Source organism: Delphinapterus leucas, chromosome 5 (genome assembly GCF_059928025.1).
Source record: "Delphinapterus leucas isolate spDelLeu-1000000601 "Yukka" chromosome 5, BTC_Dleu_Yukka2, whole genome shotgun sequence".
NCBI lineage: Eukaryota > Metazoa > Chordata > Mammalia > Artiodactyla > Monodontidae > Delphinapterus > Delphinapterus leucas.
Window position 1 is genome coordinate 131,460,547 of NC_143133.1, and position 15,235 is coordinate 131,475,781.

Genomic DNA, 15,235 nt, shown 5'->3' on the forward strand with positions numbered 1-15,235 from the left:
TCACCTCACACCAGTCAGAATGGCCACACCAGTCAGAATGGCCATCATCAAAAAGTCTACAAACAACAAATGCTGGCGAGGGTGTGAAGAAAAGGAACCGTCTTGCACTGTTGGTGGGAATGTAAATTGTTACAACCATTATGGAGAACGGTATGGAGGATCCTTAAAAAACTAAATATAGAACTACCATATGATCCAGCAGTCCCAATCCTGCCCAAACCATAATTCAAAAAGACACATGCACCCCAATGTTCACAGCAGCACTATTTACAATAGCCAAGACATGGAAGCAACCTAAATGTCCGTCAACAGAGGAATGGATAAAGAAGTGGTACATATATACAATAGAATATTAGCCGTAAAAAAGAATAATGCCATTTGCAGCAACATGGATGGACCTAGAGGTTGTCATACTGAGTGAAGTCAGTCAGAGAGAGAAAGACATATATCAAAGCTTTATATATATTAAAAGCTTTCCTTCATCCTTAAAATGTCCACTGAGCAAGGCAGCGTGGAAAACAAAGACCAACCAGACGTAGATCCTGCACTGTCAAGGTTATGGCACAGCAGAGAACAAATAACTTATGTCAGAGAGCGACTCATGCCACAGGTGTAAAAATACCATGAAACTGGAAGAGTGAGAACGCTTATTCCCAGCTGGAAATTATTTCTGAGTCAGGTTTTGTGGGACAGGTAGACATTCAGAAATAGAGAAGCAAAATTCTGAGAGAAGAAATATCATGGGCAGAGGCTTGGAAGGAGAGAATCTCCAGGCACTTCCAGGGCACAGGTGGTAGTGTCATTTAGGAATCAGAGGGGAAAATGAGATGTAATCCATGGGGATTTCCCTAAAAATGGGAGACAAAACACATTTCAGGGGAAAATGAGATGTAATCCATGGGGATTTCCCTAAAAATGGGAGACAAAAACACACTTCAGCTTGTCTGTGGTTAACATCCTTCTAAACAAGGAGACACTAGTGCTCAATTGAACAGCTGAGAGCAAAAATCCTAAATTTCTAAATAAAGAAACGTGATCATTTTCTGCAACAGGGTTTCTCAAGCTCAGCACTATTGGCATTTTGGACTAGGTTAACTCCTTGCTGTCCTACACATTGCGGGATGCTGGCAAAGCAGCACCACAGGACTTACTAAGAAGTCAGTAGCACCCGCCCAACACCAGGTATAACGATCGGCATCTCCAGACACTGCTCAGTGGCCCAGGGCACACAACTACCCCCAGTTGTAAGCTGCTGGTCCCCCCAGCTCAGTGAGTCAGGCATAGACAGGATTAAGGAACAAGGCAAGCCCTTCAACGTGAGGCAAACGGGGCAGGGGTCCATTTTGCTTCCAGAGGCATAAAGTATTCATAAATGTCACTCTTACAAAATATAGACGGGATATAGACAGGACGTTTCTTATAACTCTATTCACTGTTACAAGTAAGTAAAACCCAACTTCCCTAAAGTGTGGTTTCCAACCCGCCCTTCTCTTTTACTTGACGGTCTCTCACATGAATGACGGCAGCTGTCACATCCTCCATACCATCCTAATGTTGGCAAGAGGTGGTCTCTTGACCATCATATATTTAACATTTATAATTATGTGTGGTGTAAATACTGTTGTAGTTACAGAAATGCTCGTGACTCTTTGTGAAAGATGATGGAAATTAAGAGAAAATATTGATTGATGTCTAAGAAAGAGATGGTTCTCAGTAACAAAATAAGATTGGTAAGAAAACAAGTGACTAAAATTCTAAATCTTATGCATGTCTGTACTCAGGAATTCTGAGATGTGGCAGCTTCTTTCTTTCTCTTTTTTTAATTTTAAAGGTAATGAGGGTGGGGAGGGAACCCATGGGTACAATCCCACACATGTACCTATTACTGATTCTTTCACTTCCTTAAAGATTTAGCTGAAATGTCGAAGTAAGTATCTGATGATCACAGTAGGTTCTTGATGGCTAAGAGAGATGAGAGACATCATTACAGGGGTAGGGGAGAGAATTTTTTCATGTACAATTTTGGCAATACCTCGAGAATATTTAAGGCAATTAAGCAACAGGTTATAATTTTTACTAGTTAAGAATATATTCCTGACAGGCTGGCATGATCCTTTGAAGGAACCATAGGAAAAGAATCACCAAATCCATCAATAAAGACTTGGTGGTAATGTTCTCTCTTTTATTTCACAGGTGTCCTTGAATGGCCATTTTGGACAAAACTGGTTGTGGTGGCCATCGGCTTCACGGGAGGTTTGGTCTTCATGTACGTACAGTGCAAGGTCTACGTTCAGCTGTGGCGCAGGCTGAAGGCCTACAACCGCGTGATCTTTGTGCAGAACTGCCCCGACACGGCCAAGAGGCTGGAGAAGAACTGCTCCTGCACGGTGAACACGGATGCCAAGGACGCCGGGGCAGTGCCTGCCTTACAAACGGGGACCAACGCACTGCCACCTTCAGAGGGCGGCCCCCCCGAAGTCATACCTGTGTGATGGGGCCAGCCGGGAGCGTGTCACTGGAGTATCGCCTGGCCCTCAGCCACTACAAGTGACAGAAGTGATCCTGAGTTAGTCACCCTCATTATCTTCTCTCCTCTTTCTGACTCATTTGTCCTTTCTTTGCTCAAAAAGAAAGGAGAAGAAACACCAAATTGATCAGGATCCCATGAAGCAGTCTCAAGTGTGAAGAGAAAATGTGAAAAGTTGGCTGGAGAATGATTTGTGAGACAAGGACCGCTGGAGCAAGGGATGCTTTCAGGCAATGAGGAGAGACTAACTGGACAGACCCATGAGTCTTCACAGTAACAGGGCAAGGTCAAAAATATGGACTTGAATTGCAAGGTCAAGAATATGGACTTGAATTGCAACGTGTCTTTCTTGTAGGGCCTTGTAATGTTAACTCTCTCATCTGGAAATGACAAACACATTTGGTTTTAAGCTTGAATTATCTGCATTATCCCTAAGGCACATCAGAAGCAAACTCAGAAGATGCATATTTTGATATTCATACTTTGACAGCTAACAGGTTTTATGGCTATAGTGGAGTCCCGTTGTTTTGACAGATGCATGTTTTTAAAATAGATGCAATATACATTTCAAGATATTAATACTTGGAAGTATGTTTAAATCATGATTTTCAGAGATTTTGGGGTTTAATTAGCTCTGTTATACCCACAGAAGCCTTGTATACTCCACCTGGACCCTCTAAAACAGTGTTGTCCAACAGAAATATAGCCACAAATGAAGGCCACATATGCAAATTTAAATTTTCTAGTAGCCCCATTAGAAAAAGTAAAAATAGGTGAAATGAATTTATTTAACACTATATACCCAAGTTATCATTTCAATGTCATCAATATAAAAAAAGTATTGAGTTATTTTACAGCTCTTTTTATGAACCAAGTCTTCAAAACCCAGTATGTTTACAGCATAGCTCAATTTGAATTAAACTTATTGGCTAGTGCAGCCCTAAAATTAATTAGAGACAAAGCCTCTGCTTCATTTAACAATTGAATCTTTCAAAACAGCAGCTTAATTCACTCTTTTATTCAAAGTATCACAAATACTATTTTACAAAGAACTAAATTAATCAAATTGAGTTAGGTGAAGTTACCATTTCTCTAAAGGGTGAAAAAACAAAACTACAAAGCAATCTGCCTGTGGTAAGTTCTGAAATTAACTTATTTGCTACTGTGAAGCACTTATAATAGGGAAAATAATTTAATACCTTTGTTGAGTCAAACGTACCTTTTTTTTTAATGAGGCGTCAACTTGACAGATGAGTAGTTAGGACCAAGCATTAGTATTTGACAGTATTTCCCTTGCTCAGCGGGGAGGCAAAAATATTCAACAGATTCTATGCTAAGTAATAAATTGAATTGTTTAGGTTTGACAGTTCAGTTGATTATTGTATTCTTTGCATATTCATGTAAAACTGAAATGTGAATGACATAGCAGTGAGCTAGATTAATGATTATAAATATAGTGTGGCCTGTCAAAGAGAGATGTCTTACATAAAATGAGGTGATTTATTTTTGCTAGCTGTCGTATTTATTATTGTGAAAAGGCAACCGTGATGGCCATAGAACCAAAGCATGGGTATCGTATTGCACAAATCTGGGTATCACATTGATGCACTTTGTAATTGTCAGTGGGCTTTTTCAAAACTCACACGTTACCATAGGGAAAGAAAAGAGAAATAACCTTTTACTGAAGAGAAGTTTGATTCGATATGAGTAGTGGCTGACACTGAGTCCAAATAGTCCCAGTTCCTAGAAATAAAGCAAAGGTCAACAGTATCAACTTTGTGTGTGTGTGGCATGTGTTTGTTCCTGTATATACATGAGAAAAACGTCAAGGTATTCAGTCAGGCAGGAAACAAAAGGTTTAAAACCCATCTTTCTTAAAACTTGCTGTAGGAGCACGGAATGAAGGCACAGGAAAAACTAAGTTGAGGCAACTAAACTAGACCAAAATTTCTGCACAAATAAAGACATAGTGGTGTAATTAAAAATATATGAAGCTTAAACAACCTGGACTTTGTATTAACTCCTTAAATTTCCATTTTCAAGGTTTAAGATAAATACACTCATGGATAATGAAGCTTTAGGGGATTTAACCATGGCACCTCACCCAAGGGATTAAATGTGATTCATTCTTTTCTGATAATTTTCCTAAGCATTTTACTAATCCATTTCTCCTGAGGTTTAGCAATGGCAACCGTTGTTTACAATATTCCTGAGGGAACAAAATCTAGCCACCAGCAAACAAAGAAATGTTGATTTCTCTTGTGTTTGCTCTGTAAGGAAAAGGATTATTTACCTGAATTATACCATAAATACCATTTAAATTCTGTCCAAACTTTAGCAATACAGGTAAGTGCATAATTTCACAGTGGAAGACGATTGGCTTAATAAATAATTTATTAACGGGCATACCGAACACTAAGAAATTCTAGAATGAAAAGTAAGGATAAGCATTACTGTATTAATGATAAAAAATGACATGGTGTTTTAAAACCATACGTAAATTCTCAAAATGAACTTGAATAGGCTTTGACTTTCTTGAAATGAGAAAATAATATACCTCCCTAACACATTAAAAGTCAAAATTATTCTGCTATTCTTTTTAAACACTGAACTCCTGAATTTAAATCTTTAAAAGTTTTCCTGTAATGGCTGTTGGTAGTTCAAACAATCTGAAGTAACTATGTGCATTTAAAACCTAGTGTTATTTTCTTTTATGTTCTGTGTAGCAGTGGTACACTTGTCCTTTCGATGACCGGGTTTGGCTTTGTGACAACACTTTTGTGGACTGGATATACCCTTCAAAAAGAAAAACTGCTCTCCGGAATGGCAATTTTTTGAAGCATGCTCACCTGCTTATGTAAGAAATAAAATGGAATTGAAACAAAGAATGAAATTGAAGAATAAACTTACAGTTCTGCTAAAACCTTGGCTTTTTATCATCATGAATCTGTGGTATTATCAATACCAGAAAACATACATTTATGCTGTTGATTTTTTAAAGAACTGTCACTCTAATTGTGTAAAATCGAAGATTAAATTGTAAAGAAATGAAATCCAGTATTTTTTTTTAAAGTGAAGCCCAAAGGGCAATTAAACTTAAGTACAAACAAAATGTAAACAAACAAAACAAAAATGTTCCCATTGACTTGGGATATAAAGCAATGGAGAAATAAAAGGAAGACAGGTATATATATACTCTGGAGTCTTTCAAAATGCCCTTGGATTAAATCTCACTCCGAGCTTGTTACATGTGATTATAGTCCCAGAGATGGCCACATAGTTACATTTATCTTGTTTTGCAAAAGGTCCCTAAAACTATCTATTCTCACTCCGAGCTGCTGTTACATGTGATTATAGTTCCAGAGAGATGGCCACATAGTCACACTTACCTTGTTTTGCAAAAGGTCCCTAAAACATCTACTTATTTGGGCTGGAAAACTAGCTCATTAGAGCAATGACATCACTAAGATACTCTAATTGTCATGGAGGAGAGGTGGGGAGGAAGGTTTTTGCATCTGCCTGACACAATTTACCTTTCCTTGCCATGCCAATGAATATTTTGGAACAAAGTAGAGCTCTTAAAACTTATCATTATCATTATGGTAGTTGTCATACGATAATTGTGTAGGACTTACACTTTAATTAGGAAAGATGAAAATCAGTTTTCTTTCCTTAAGTCAGCCCAAAGGTGCTATTTTACCTGTCAATACAGTTGAAAGGAAGTACTGTTATTTTGGGCTGCAGTGTTTCCTCCACATCCGAAGAAAGCCCATTTGAAACTGCATTAAAACAAACAAGGAAAAATTATTTTAACTGTGTGCAATTTGGGGGATTGAGCATTTGTACTTTTTTCGGTTTTACCTAATTCTCTTGCATGAACGATTTACTGTTTTGTGAATAATGTGTACTAAGACAAATTAAGGAAAAGAAAATAATTACCTGTGAAAAACAGACTTTGTATATTAAACAAGTGATCCAAACCTTTGTTGTGGTTTCTATATTTTTTGCCTAACTTACCTGGATTTCTGCAGATTTGTATCTGCAACATTCAAACAGCCTTGAGTGCTTAAGATTTTTTTTTTTAAATATATAAATTTATTTATCTGTTTTACTTTTGGCTGCGCTGGGTCTTCGTTGCTGTGTGTGGGCTTTCTCTAGTTGCGGTGAGCAGGGGCTACTCTTCGTTGCGGTGCGTGGGCTTCTCATTGCCGTGGCTTCTCTTGTTGCATAGCATGGGCTCCAGGTGCGCGGGCTTCAGTAGTTGTAGCTCATGGGCTTAGCTGCTCTGTGGCATGTGGGATCTTCCCGAGCCAGGGATCCAACCCATGTCCCCTGCATTGGCAGGCGGATTCCTAACCACTGCGCCGCCAGGGAAGCCCAAGTTCTTAAGATTTTATAACGGTCTGGGTTTTTAAGCAGGGTCTGAACATATTTATGTAAACATAAAGCAACATTCATTTTTAAGTTAAAATCGTAACACTGTTTTTGAAACTGAAAATGGGATTCTCATAAGAGAATAAGCTAAACAGCAAATTGTTGTGTAGAGACAATTATTTATCATAATCAATTCAAGTGTAACTTGAAGTTCTCAAATTGTTTATTTTCAACTCAAGTAAAGACAATTAGGCCACTGCAGTCATTTCCTCATCTGTGTCACTTGATTCATCTTTCAGTTCCAATTCTCCTAAATCTCTGTCTGCAGCTGTCACAGGTTTTTTCTTACACTTCTTAGGCACTGCATCATTAGCACAGATTTTTCTCATTTTAATGTTCGGCAATTTCTTCAGATCAAAATCCCATTCCCTAGACAAAAGAGAGAATGCAGAGGGGTGGTGAGGGGTGGTGAGGTAGGGAAGTAATAGTCAATATTCAAAACTAAGCAGAAGAAAGTTTACAAATTTACAGCAGATTCAAATGCACTAGAAAGAAACAATATAAATGCAGTAGAAAAAAAAATGTCCCAAGAACTGAGGTTTGCTTTTTCCATACTTAACTGAACTTTCTCATTAATCTACAATAGCGGTTAACTGCACAGAGAATTCAAAATTTCCAAAGCAATGCAGGAAAATATCAGGCAGAAGTTACAAGGAAACTCCGTTCCATTCTTTTATTCTCCCTAATCCAAACACTTCCCTCTATTAGGACATATATGGTATCAAGAATCTCTGAAGTAGGAACTACATCATCCTGGAAAATCTCCAAAATGCACAGTCAGAAAAGGTTTTTCTTTTCACACACAACGGTAAATCACAATTGTTTTCGTAATCAAACAATTTTTTTGGTTATAATAGAAAACTTTTAGTTCTTCAACCCCAGCTTTTCTGTGACAATCCTATGTTCAATTACTTTACAAGCAATGTGAAGATTCTTCTGAGAACTGAACTCTGATACTAACAGTCTAGGCTAATTTCTTCTCATTTCTGGCTTTCTTTGGGGGAGGCAGAACATACACTGTTTTAGGAATAAAGAGAACATTTATATATCTGATTTCTTAACATTACAGGCAAAAAAAATTAATGTATAATCAATCTTAAGCTCCATGTACTTATAAATACATGTACCTAGGCTACAAAGTGAACCACTTCTTAAATATGATCAATCAATTCTATTAGAGCAAATATTTTATGAATATTAAATATTTTCTATGAACTCAGAAGTATAAAAATATAAAATAAGCTTAAGGGTTTCAAATAATATGGACTTAAATGTATCTAATTTCAATTAAAATTTCAGACTGATCAACATGGTCTAGCTAGTATCAAAATGATTAATAAAAATTATGTTCTAAAGACAACCCATGTTTGAAAACTGAAAACAGGAAATCCTACTCACTGGTCTCTCGGTCACACAGCACTATTAGAGAGACCACTGGGGCAACTGGTTCTTTATGATTTAACCATTTCCCCATACCACTTCCCACTAGCCACCTTCTCCATAAGGGGGTGCTGCAAACAGTATGGGGACAGGACTCAGCCAACAAGTCTGCTGCTGACAATTTATCTTTTTAAAAAATAACAACCAGGGAGGAACAAGGATATCATGTTCTTTAAGTACTATATTAAAGAATTTTAAAGTATTTTGAAAAACAAATAAAAGCACCAGGTCATTATTTCAGTGTACATCAGGCATCTCAAACAAATGCTAAACTTAGGAAAATTCTTACTTCAACTGATGAAAGAGGAAAGGTTAAAAAGAACCTCCTAATTTTCTTTTAGCTCTAACGTCTAGAATCAAAAGGGAAGAAAGTTTATCTCTTATGTATTTTACTTGCAGCTTCAAAGAACAAAAGAGACAGACTCACCTAAAAGTTTTCAGATTACCTGCATTTAAAATGTCTGGAATCTCTGGAAAAGAAAATAATTTATATCTATTAGGCAATGCTTTCTATGATAACATTTATAGTTTCCTCATTTACTATCTCAGAAACAATAATAACTGACAGACAGCAAGAACATCCAAAGAAAAACAAAATTTCAATGCATGATTATAATGCTATAATGAAAAGTAAGTTTTGCAAGCATAAAGGACTTACTTTATAAGAAGGTGATTCAAAAAGAACACTATTAAATAATGTATTCTACCACAGAATTCTATAAAATAAAACAAACCTATCAACAAAATAAACTCTGTCCTTTTAGACAGTAAAGGTGCCTGGCAAATTCTAACCATCGGTCCCCTACAACAACATGCTCAGTTGTTTTACATATTTTCTTGGTGAAAGGTGCAATTTTTTCAAGCATATAGTTCGCTTTGGCAAGGTAGAGTTTTAGGAATGCAAGGATTATTAAATATTAAAAAATACTATTAAAAATGTAAAAAAATTTCAAATAAACTATGATCAATAGATGTTCAATAAAGTTCAATAAAATTTAAACCCAGTTTAAATGAAAACTAGGTGTATGACAGCTCCTTATCATGATTAGAAAGTGGATCATAAACCTATATGCAAGGGTCATCCCTGTTGACGGAACACAGAGGCATGTTTAACAAAAACTGGAACACTGCTGCAAAAATTCTGGCCAATGGATAAAATATTAAATAAAATCCAGTATCAATTAATGAAAAAGATAAAAATGTTTGACATGACTGTATACTGACTTTTACAATAGCTTCAGAAAATAAGAGTATGAGTACAAGGGGTCAGGTGTTTAAAAGGTATAAATTAAGCACAATTTTTTTTTTAAGAAATTCTAATAAAATGAGTCAGGAACAGTTATACCACCATGGAGCAAGAGGGAGAGATGTCAGTTATCTTGTCTTCTCTGAACCTGATCAACACAGCATTTGGTGACAATCTGCCCACATGTTTCTAGATGCTTGTAAACTTGATAGAGTTGAAGTTTTTTTCACCAGACACATTCCATGCATCTGGAATAAGGACTGTGGCATAACTGGAAGACGAGGTATGAGTTTTAGCACTGGCTCCACCACCAGCAGATGTCTGACCTGGAGTGTGCCGTCAATTACTGTTGATTAACCAGGCGGCTGCAGGCTGAACAGACTGAGCACAGAGACCACCTGGGAGGCTGTCATGATGGCAGAGCTAAGATGGTGGTGGCTCGAGCCAGAGGTGCTGGGGGCAGCAGGGCAAGCCATTAGACTCTTAAGTATATCCTGCTGATGAGCTGGGTGTGGAATGCGAAACCATCGGCAGGGTTTCTGACACGAGCGATGGGGCAAGTGGTGATATCACTGACAGACACACGGAGCTTGCAGGAGAAGCAAGTTTTAGGAGAAAAGCTGGACTCTGCTTTGGGACATAAGTTGGAGATGCATGTAAGACATTCAAGTAGATACTCTGAGAAACCCAAGTTTGATAATGCAAGTCTGGAGTTCTAGTGACAAGTATTGAGAATATAAATTTGGAAGTTATGAGCAGTTAAATGATATTTCAAACCACAGGACTGAATGACATCAACTCAGGAATTCATGTAAAGAGAAAAGAGAAGAGGCCCAAGGACAGGGACCTGGGTCAATATTTAGTTTGTGAGGCTATGAGGGATTCAACTCAGGACACTGAAGTCATGGCCAGTTAACTTGGAGGAAAACCAGGGAAGGTCAGGGGCTTCTACCCCAAATAAAAAGTGTGACAAGAAATGAAGGGATCATCTGTATCGAACACTGCACAAAAGTTGACTACATGAGTGCCCAGTACAGGCACTATGTGTCTTAGCAACTTAAAGGTCATCGGTGACAAGGGCTTTTAGTTGAGTGGTGGCTACAAAAGCTTAATTAAGGGGTTCCAATAAAAATGGAAAAATGAGGAAATGGAGACTACAAGCATAGACAAACTGAGGTGAAAAGGACACAGTGGCCAAAGCTCTCCCTCAACCTCCGGACAGTAGGTTCTGTGTCAGGCACTTGATACATGAAATCTCATCTGACTTTTTTTTTTTTTTTGCCGTATGTGGGCCTCTCACCGTTGTGGCCTCTCCCGTTGCGGAGCACAGGCTCCGGACGCACAGGCTCAGTGGCCATGGCTCACGGGCCCAGCCGCTCTGTGGCATGTGGGATCTTCCCGGACCGGGGCACGAACCCGTGTCCCCTGCATTGGCAGGTGGACTCTCAACCACTGCGCCACCAGGGAAGCCCCTCTCTTGACTTTTAAGCAACCTGGAAAGGAGGTGCACTATTTACCTCTATTTTTAAATAGAAGGTAACAAGGCCAGGGAGTGGGTGGGAAGAAACCTGCCCTGTTATATAGTAAGCTGTAAGGGTTTAAGTCCAGATCTATCTAGTTCCAAAGTTATTCTGTTGTTTTTTCAGTGAAGAAACTCACTGCTTAGGAACGATGTGGAGGAATTGCCATCTACTCAGGGCTCACAGTGTCACTGAGGGTAAGTGCCTGATGCTAACCTTCCAGCTGTCGAGGTATATGCTGCGAAAACATCCAACTCTATGGATCCACCTACGGCCAGACTGACGCAGCTCCAGCAAAACAACTAGGTGAGGGACCAGGCTCCTCCCCCACGAAGTTCCCCTATTAGAAAGCCCCGGGGAACGCAGATAACTGACCACCTGAGTGACCCCGTTCCCCCTGCTGGCGCCTTTATGAAGACTGAACCCATGAAACCCCAGGCATCCCGCCTATGACCCTAACAAAGGCAGGGCCCCAGGTCCCTGTTCCCTCCCTCTTTCTCTACTGGAGACCTCGCTGTGTGGCCCTCAGGCATGTCCTGTACCATCCAGGACTTTTAAGCACTAAATCTTGTTTCTTTCAAAGCTCCCTGCTGGTTTTTGCTGAGGTGCACCCTACAATCACAGTAAGAACCACGAGGGTGGGGTCCAGCCACAACACTGGCTCCAGTGGGGAGAATGCCTGTGGAGGCCGCCCCAGGCCTTCCTGGCGCACAGCATCACTATGCACAGGCCGGGACCAACACAACAGTTACCCACAGGGTATCTGCTTCAGGGCCCTATTGTTATTATTAAAATTTAAAAACCTAATGCTGCTTTAAGCATTTCATTTACTGTACTTCCCAAGCAAATCCACACAGGGATGCCTACAGGGACCAGGCAGGGAATGTGAATGAAGGCAGGCTCGGGACGCTGAGTGCTCCAGTCTAAAGGGACAGTCGCTACTTTGCTCTAGCAGATGCTGCTGCCAGGCCACCGCATGTTTTACGAGAAGCCAGAAATCTACACTTTTCATGTGAAATCAGCAGATTTTTTTATACTGACAATTAATGAGCCAATCAAACACCATTTGCAGGCCATGTAGCCCTTGGGTCATCACCTGACTTTGGGCTTTGCAAGCCTTACAAGTGCCCTCTCCTCTCCTCCTAAGCGCCTTTCTTCAGACAGTGTTGTTAAGCCCACAACATACTTGTCTTCAGGAACTGTAAGAAATGCTAGTGCTAAGAAAGAAAATTTGATTTCTATAATTTCTCAAGAAATGCTGCAACAAGTATAGCTCTTTACTACAAGACTTACAAAGCCAAGAGGACACAGTACTTACTCTAAAGAAACGTCGATGTGGTTGGAGATGGGCAAGTAATAACTCTAGAACAAAGCAAATCAAGTATACACTGGAAGGGAGAGGAAAACCTTACTGTCACAGTAGAAAGATAAGTCACTGTCAACACTGACAGTTTGGGGAATGTAGGAGGAAAAAAAGGATGAATTCAGAAATTATTCCAAACACTCAAAAGGAAAGGAAATCAAAGGAAGAAAATCAAACTAAACTAAATAAATAGAATAAGTAAAGCCAAATATGACTAGAAAGAAGGGAAGGTACGCTGAGAACACACCGAGCTCCATACTGCCGCCCTCCCGCTCCTACCGAGGCCGCAGCCCCTGTACTGCCGCCACTCTCGCTCCGTGGTCTGCTTGATGGCCGCCTCTCGGGCGCAGTGCCGCCGGCCCCGCCTGGCCTTGATGCTGTTGTGTAACTCAATCTGCTCCAGCTCACTGCTGAACCGATTTAAATACCTGAAAAACAAGAAAATGATCTGACTTACAGAGTCTCTGTTTGGCTTATACTAGTTCATTTAAAACATAATCTTCCCCCCCCTCCAAAAAAACCCACCATAATCCCCAGCCTTCGCCTGTCCCTTAAGTTTTTATATTCCTCTGAGTTCCTTAAGTTCTCAGACCTCAGACCTTCTCGTGGTAACTTAACCATTTTCAAAATTCCTGTGACCACATCAAAGCCTGCCATTAAAGTGTCTGTTAAACAAACTCCATATCCACGTACTCAGCCACCTCCTGGACATCTCCATCTGGCTTAACACGTCACCCCTGGCCTTGCCTCCGCGCTGCCCCTAGGCGCCCCCTCCCGACCCGCTCCATCCTCTGGGACAACCATTCATCCAGCTGCCCAAGTGAGGAATGCGAGTGGCCCCTCTGACTCCTCGCCTCTCTCCCTTTTACGCCACATCTAAGTCTTCATTAAAGATGGGGACTTCCGCTTCCTTCAAAGGTCTGCACTCTTTCATTTCTCTTCACCACACTGCTCCCACCATCACCTCTTGCCTGGACTGCTCCATCAGCCTCTCAGCAGTCTCCCAGCCAAAGCCTGCCCCCTCATCCATTTTCCTCATTCCTCCAACTGTGACCTTTCTAAAGTTTAAAAATGTGACCATCTCAGGTGCTTGCTGTAACTATGTCTCCCACGGTCCTTGGATAAAGTCCAAACTCTTACACTGATATCTGAAATCTTTCAAAAGCTGGCTGTTTATCCTACCTGTCACAATTCCCTCCTTGAACCTATTATTTCAGTCTTATTAAATGTCTGGCAGATCACTAAATATGTTGCTCTCACCCCGGGCCTTTCAGATCTTGTTCTCTCTGCCTAGAGGCTCCAACTACCTCACCTCAATCTGCTAACCCCTATCTTTAGATGTCAGTTTAGATGACATTCCTCCAGAAAGCCAAGAAACTGGGTTAACTACCACTCTGAGGCCCAGAAAGGTTACAAAGCTACTAAAATGGCTAAGCTAGTATAAGAATCCAAAGTCTTGATAACAAAGCTCATTTGCTCATCTATAAATCCCGAATAGAACTCTGAATCTTGAAGAATCAAGCTGGGGAATTCCTGTTACTGACCCTTTGCTCATAACATGCCCAGTGTTTACCTTTCAATTAATTCACAAGCATCTCTCTTTGAATATCCTACTTTTTTGGGATCAAGATGATTTTGAAACCACTGCAGTTTTTCACCTATAACAACAAGTACCAAGACAGTTTAACACCACAAGTCATCATTCAAGCAGAGGTAGTCATTATAATTTTCAACATCAATGTGTTTAAAACAGTATCAAAATTTATTTCAAAGTTAAATATAAAGTTTTGTGTGGGCTCAAAGCTAACTAAATCAGTCTGTCAGAAATTAAATTGTCACATTTTAATTTGGGCAAGAGACAAGGGTAGGAGGGACGCTTTTCTGTATATATTTCTTATCCAGTAAGGATACAAAAAATTTAACAAAGGAAAGAACACTCTTAACAGAACATGAAGGTTCTAGGTATTTATAAAGCAAAGGACAGAACTTATCCGAAATAACAAAAATGAGAGTCTGATCAAATTAATGAAGAAGATGACATCTGCTGAACATTTAATAAGCAGCGGGCACTATGTCAAGACCTTTACAATCCTATGAGGATTATTATTATTATTATCTCCATTTAGAAGAGACAGGTTAAGTAACCTGTTCAGGGCCTCAAAGTTAGTAAATATCTTAAGCATACAAGATCTGCCCGATACTGTGCAGAATGAGTGACATTTATTATCACGGAGCTGACAGACCTCATCCTTATGAGTAAATCTGACCATCGGGGTGTCACTTTCAATTAGATTTCTCAATATTACAAATCAAGAAATGGCCCTACCCAGGATTACTGACAAACCGTTTAGAAATACTATTCTATTGCCTGATAAAGCATTAGAGTTAATGGTTCAAATACCTTTCATTTTGGTTATAAAGCCTAATAGCCACTCTTCTGAAATCTCAGACTTGTCACACACACAAAAAGACTGTGACACTGAGATACAGACTGAGGATGTATATACTCACATCATTAAATATGAATTGTTTTCAAAATCCTTCATAATTCTAATGGTCAGGGAGCTAGAATTAAACTTGAGAGAGAAAGAGAGAGAGAGACAGGAAGGGGGGGATGGATAAAAACAGGTAGGTAGGTACTAAACAGTTTCTAGAAAACTGAGCTAGATATTATTAACACAGTTTGTTCTCAGAGTTTATTGATT

The 15,235-nt window shown here is 39.6% G+C and overlaps 2 protein-coding genes and 1 long non-coding RNA gene across 4 annotated transcripts in view; 1 reads left to right on the forward strand and 2 right to left on the reverse strand.

The window, feature by feature from the left end:
• Window positions 1–6,507, forward strand: part of MARCHF1 (membrane associated ring-CH-type finger 1) — a 90,708-nt gene extending 84,201 nt beyond the window's left edge. For both annotated transcript variants that reach the window (XM_022582266.2, XM_022582268.2), the window contains one exon: window positions 2,194–6,507. In XM_022582266.2, coding sequence (XP_022437974.2) covers window positions 2,194–2,492 — 299 coding nt within the window. In that variant the 3' untranslated portion in view covers window positions 2,493–6,507. The remainder of the gene's footprint in view (window positions 1–2,193) is intronic.
• Window positions 1,891–6,987, reverse strand: LOC111179038 (uncharacterized). Its single transcript, XR_016393416.1, has 5 exons — window positions 6,545–6,987; window positions 6,228–6,306; window positions 4,203–4,270; window positions 2,485–2,616; window positions 1,891–1,962 (listed from the first exon to the last, which is right to left on the reverse strand). It is a non-coding gene; the product is annotated as an uncharacterized LOC111179038 (long non-coding RNA).
• Window positions 6,988–7,106: 119 nt separating this feature from the next.
• The window catches only part of TMA16 (translation machinery associated 16 homolog), a 37,595-nt gene continuing 29,466 nt past the window's right edge, over window positions 7,107–15,235 (reverse strand). Inside the window, 4 exon segments of the mRNA XM_089911283.1 lie at window positions 7,107–7,330; window positions 8,829–8,871; window positions 12,810–12,958; window positions 14,104–14,188. Coding sequence (XP_089767409.1) covers window positions 7,150–7,330; window positions 8,829–8,871; window positions 12,810–12,958; window positions 14,104–14,188 — 458 coding nt within the window. The 3' untranslated portion in view covers window positions 7,107–7,149.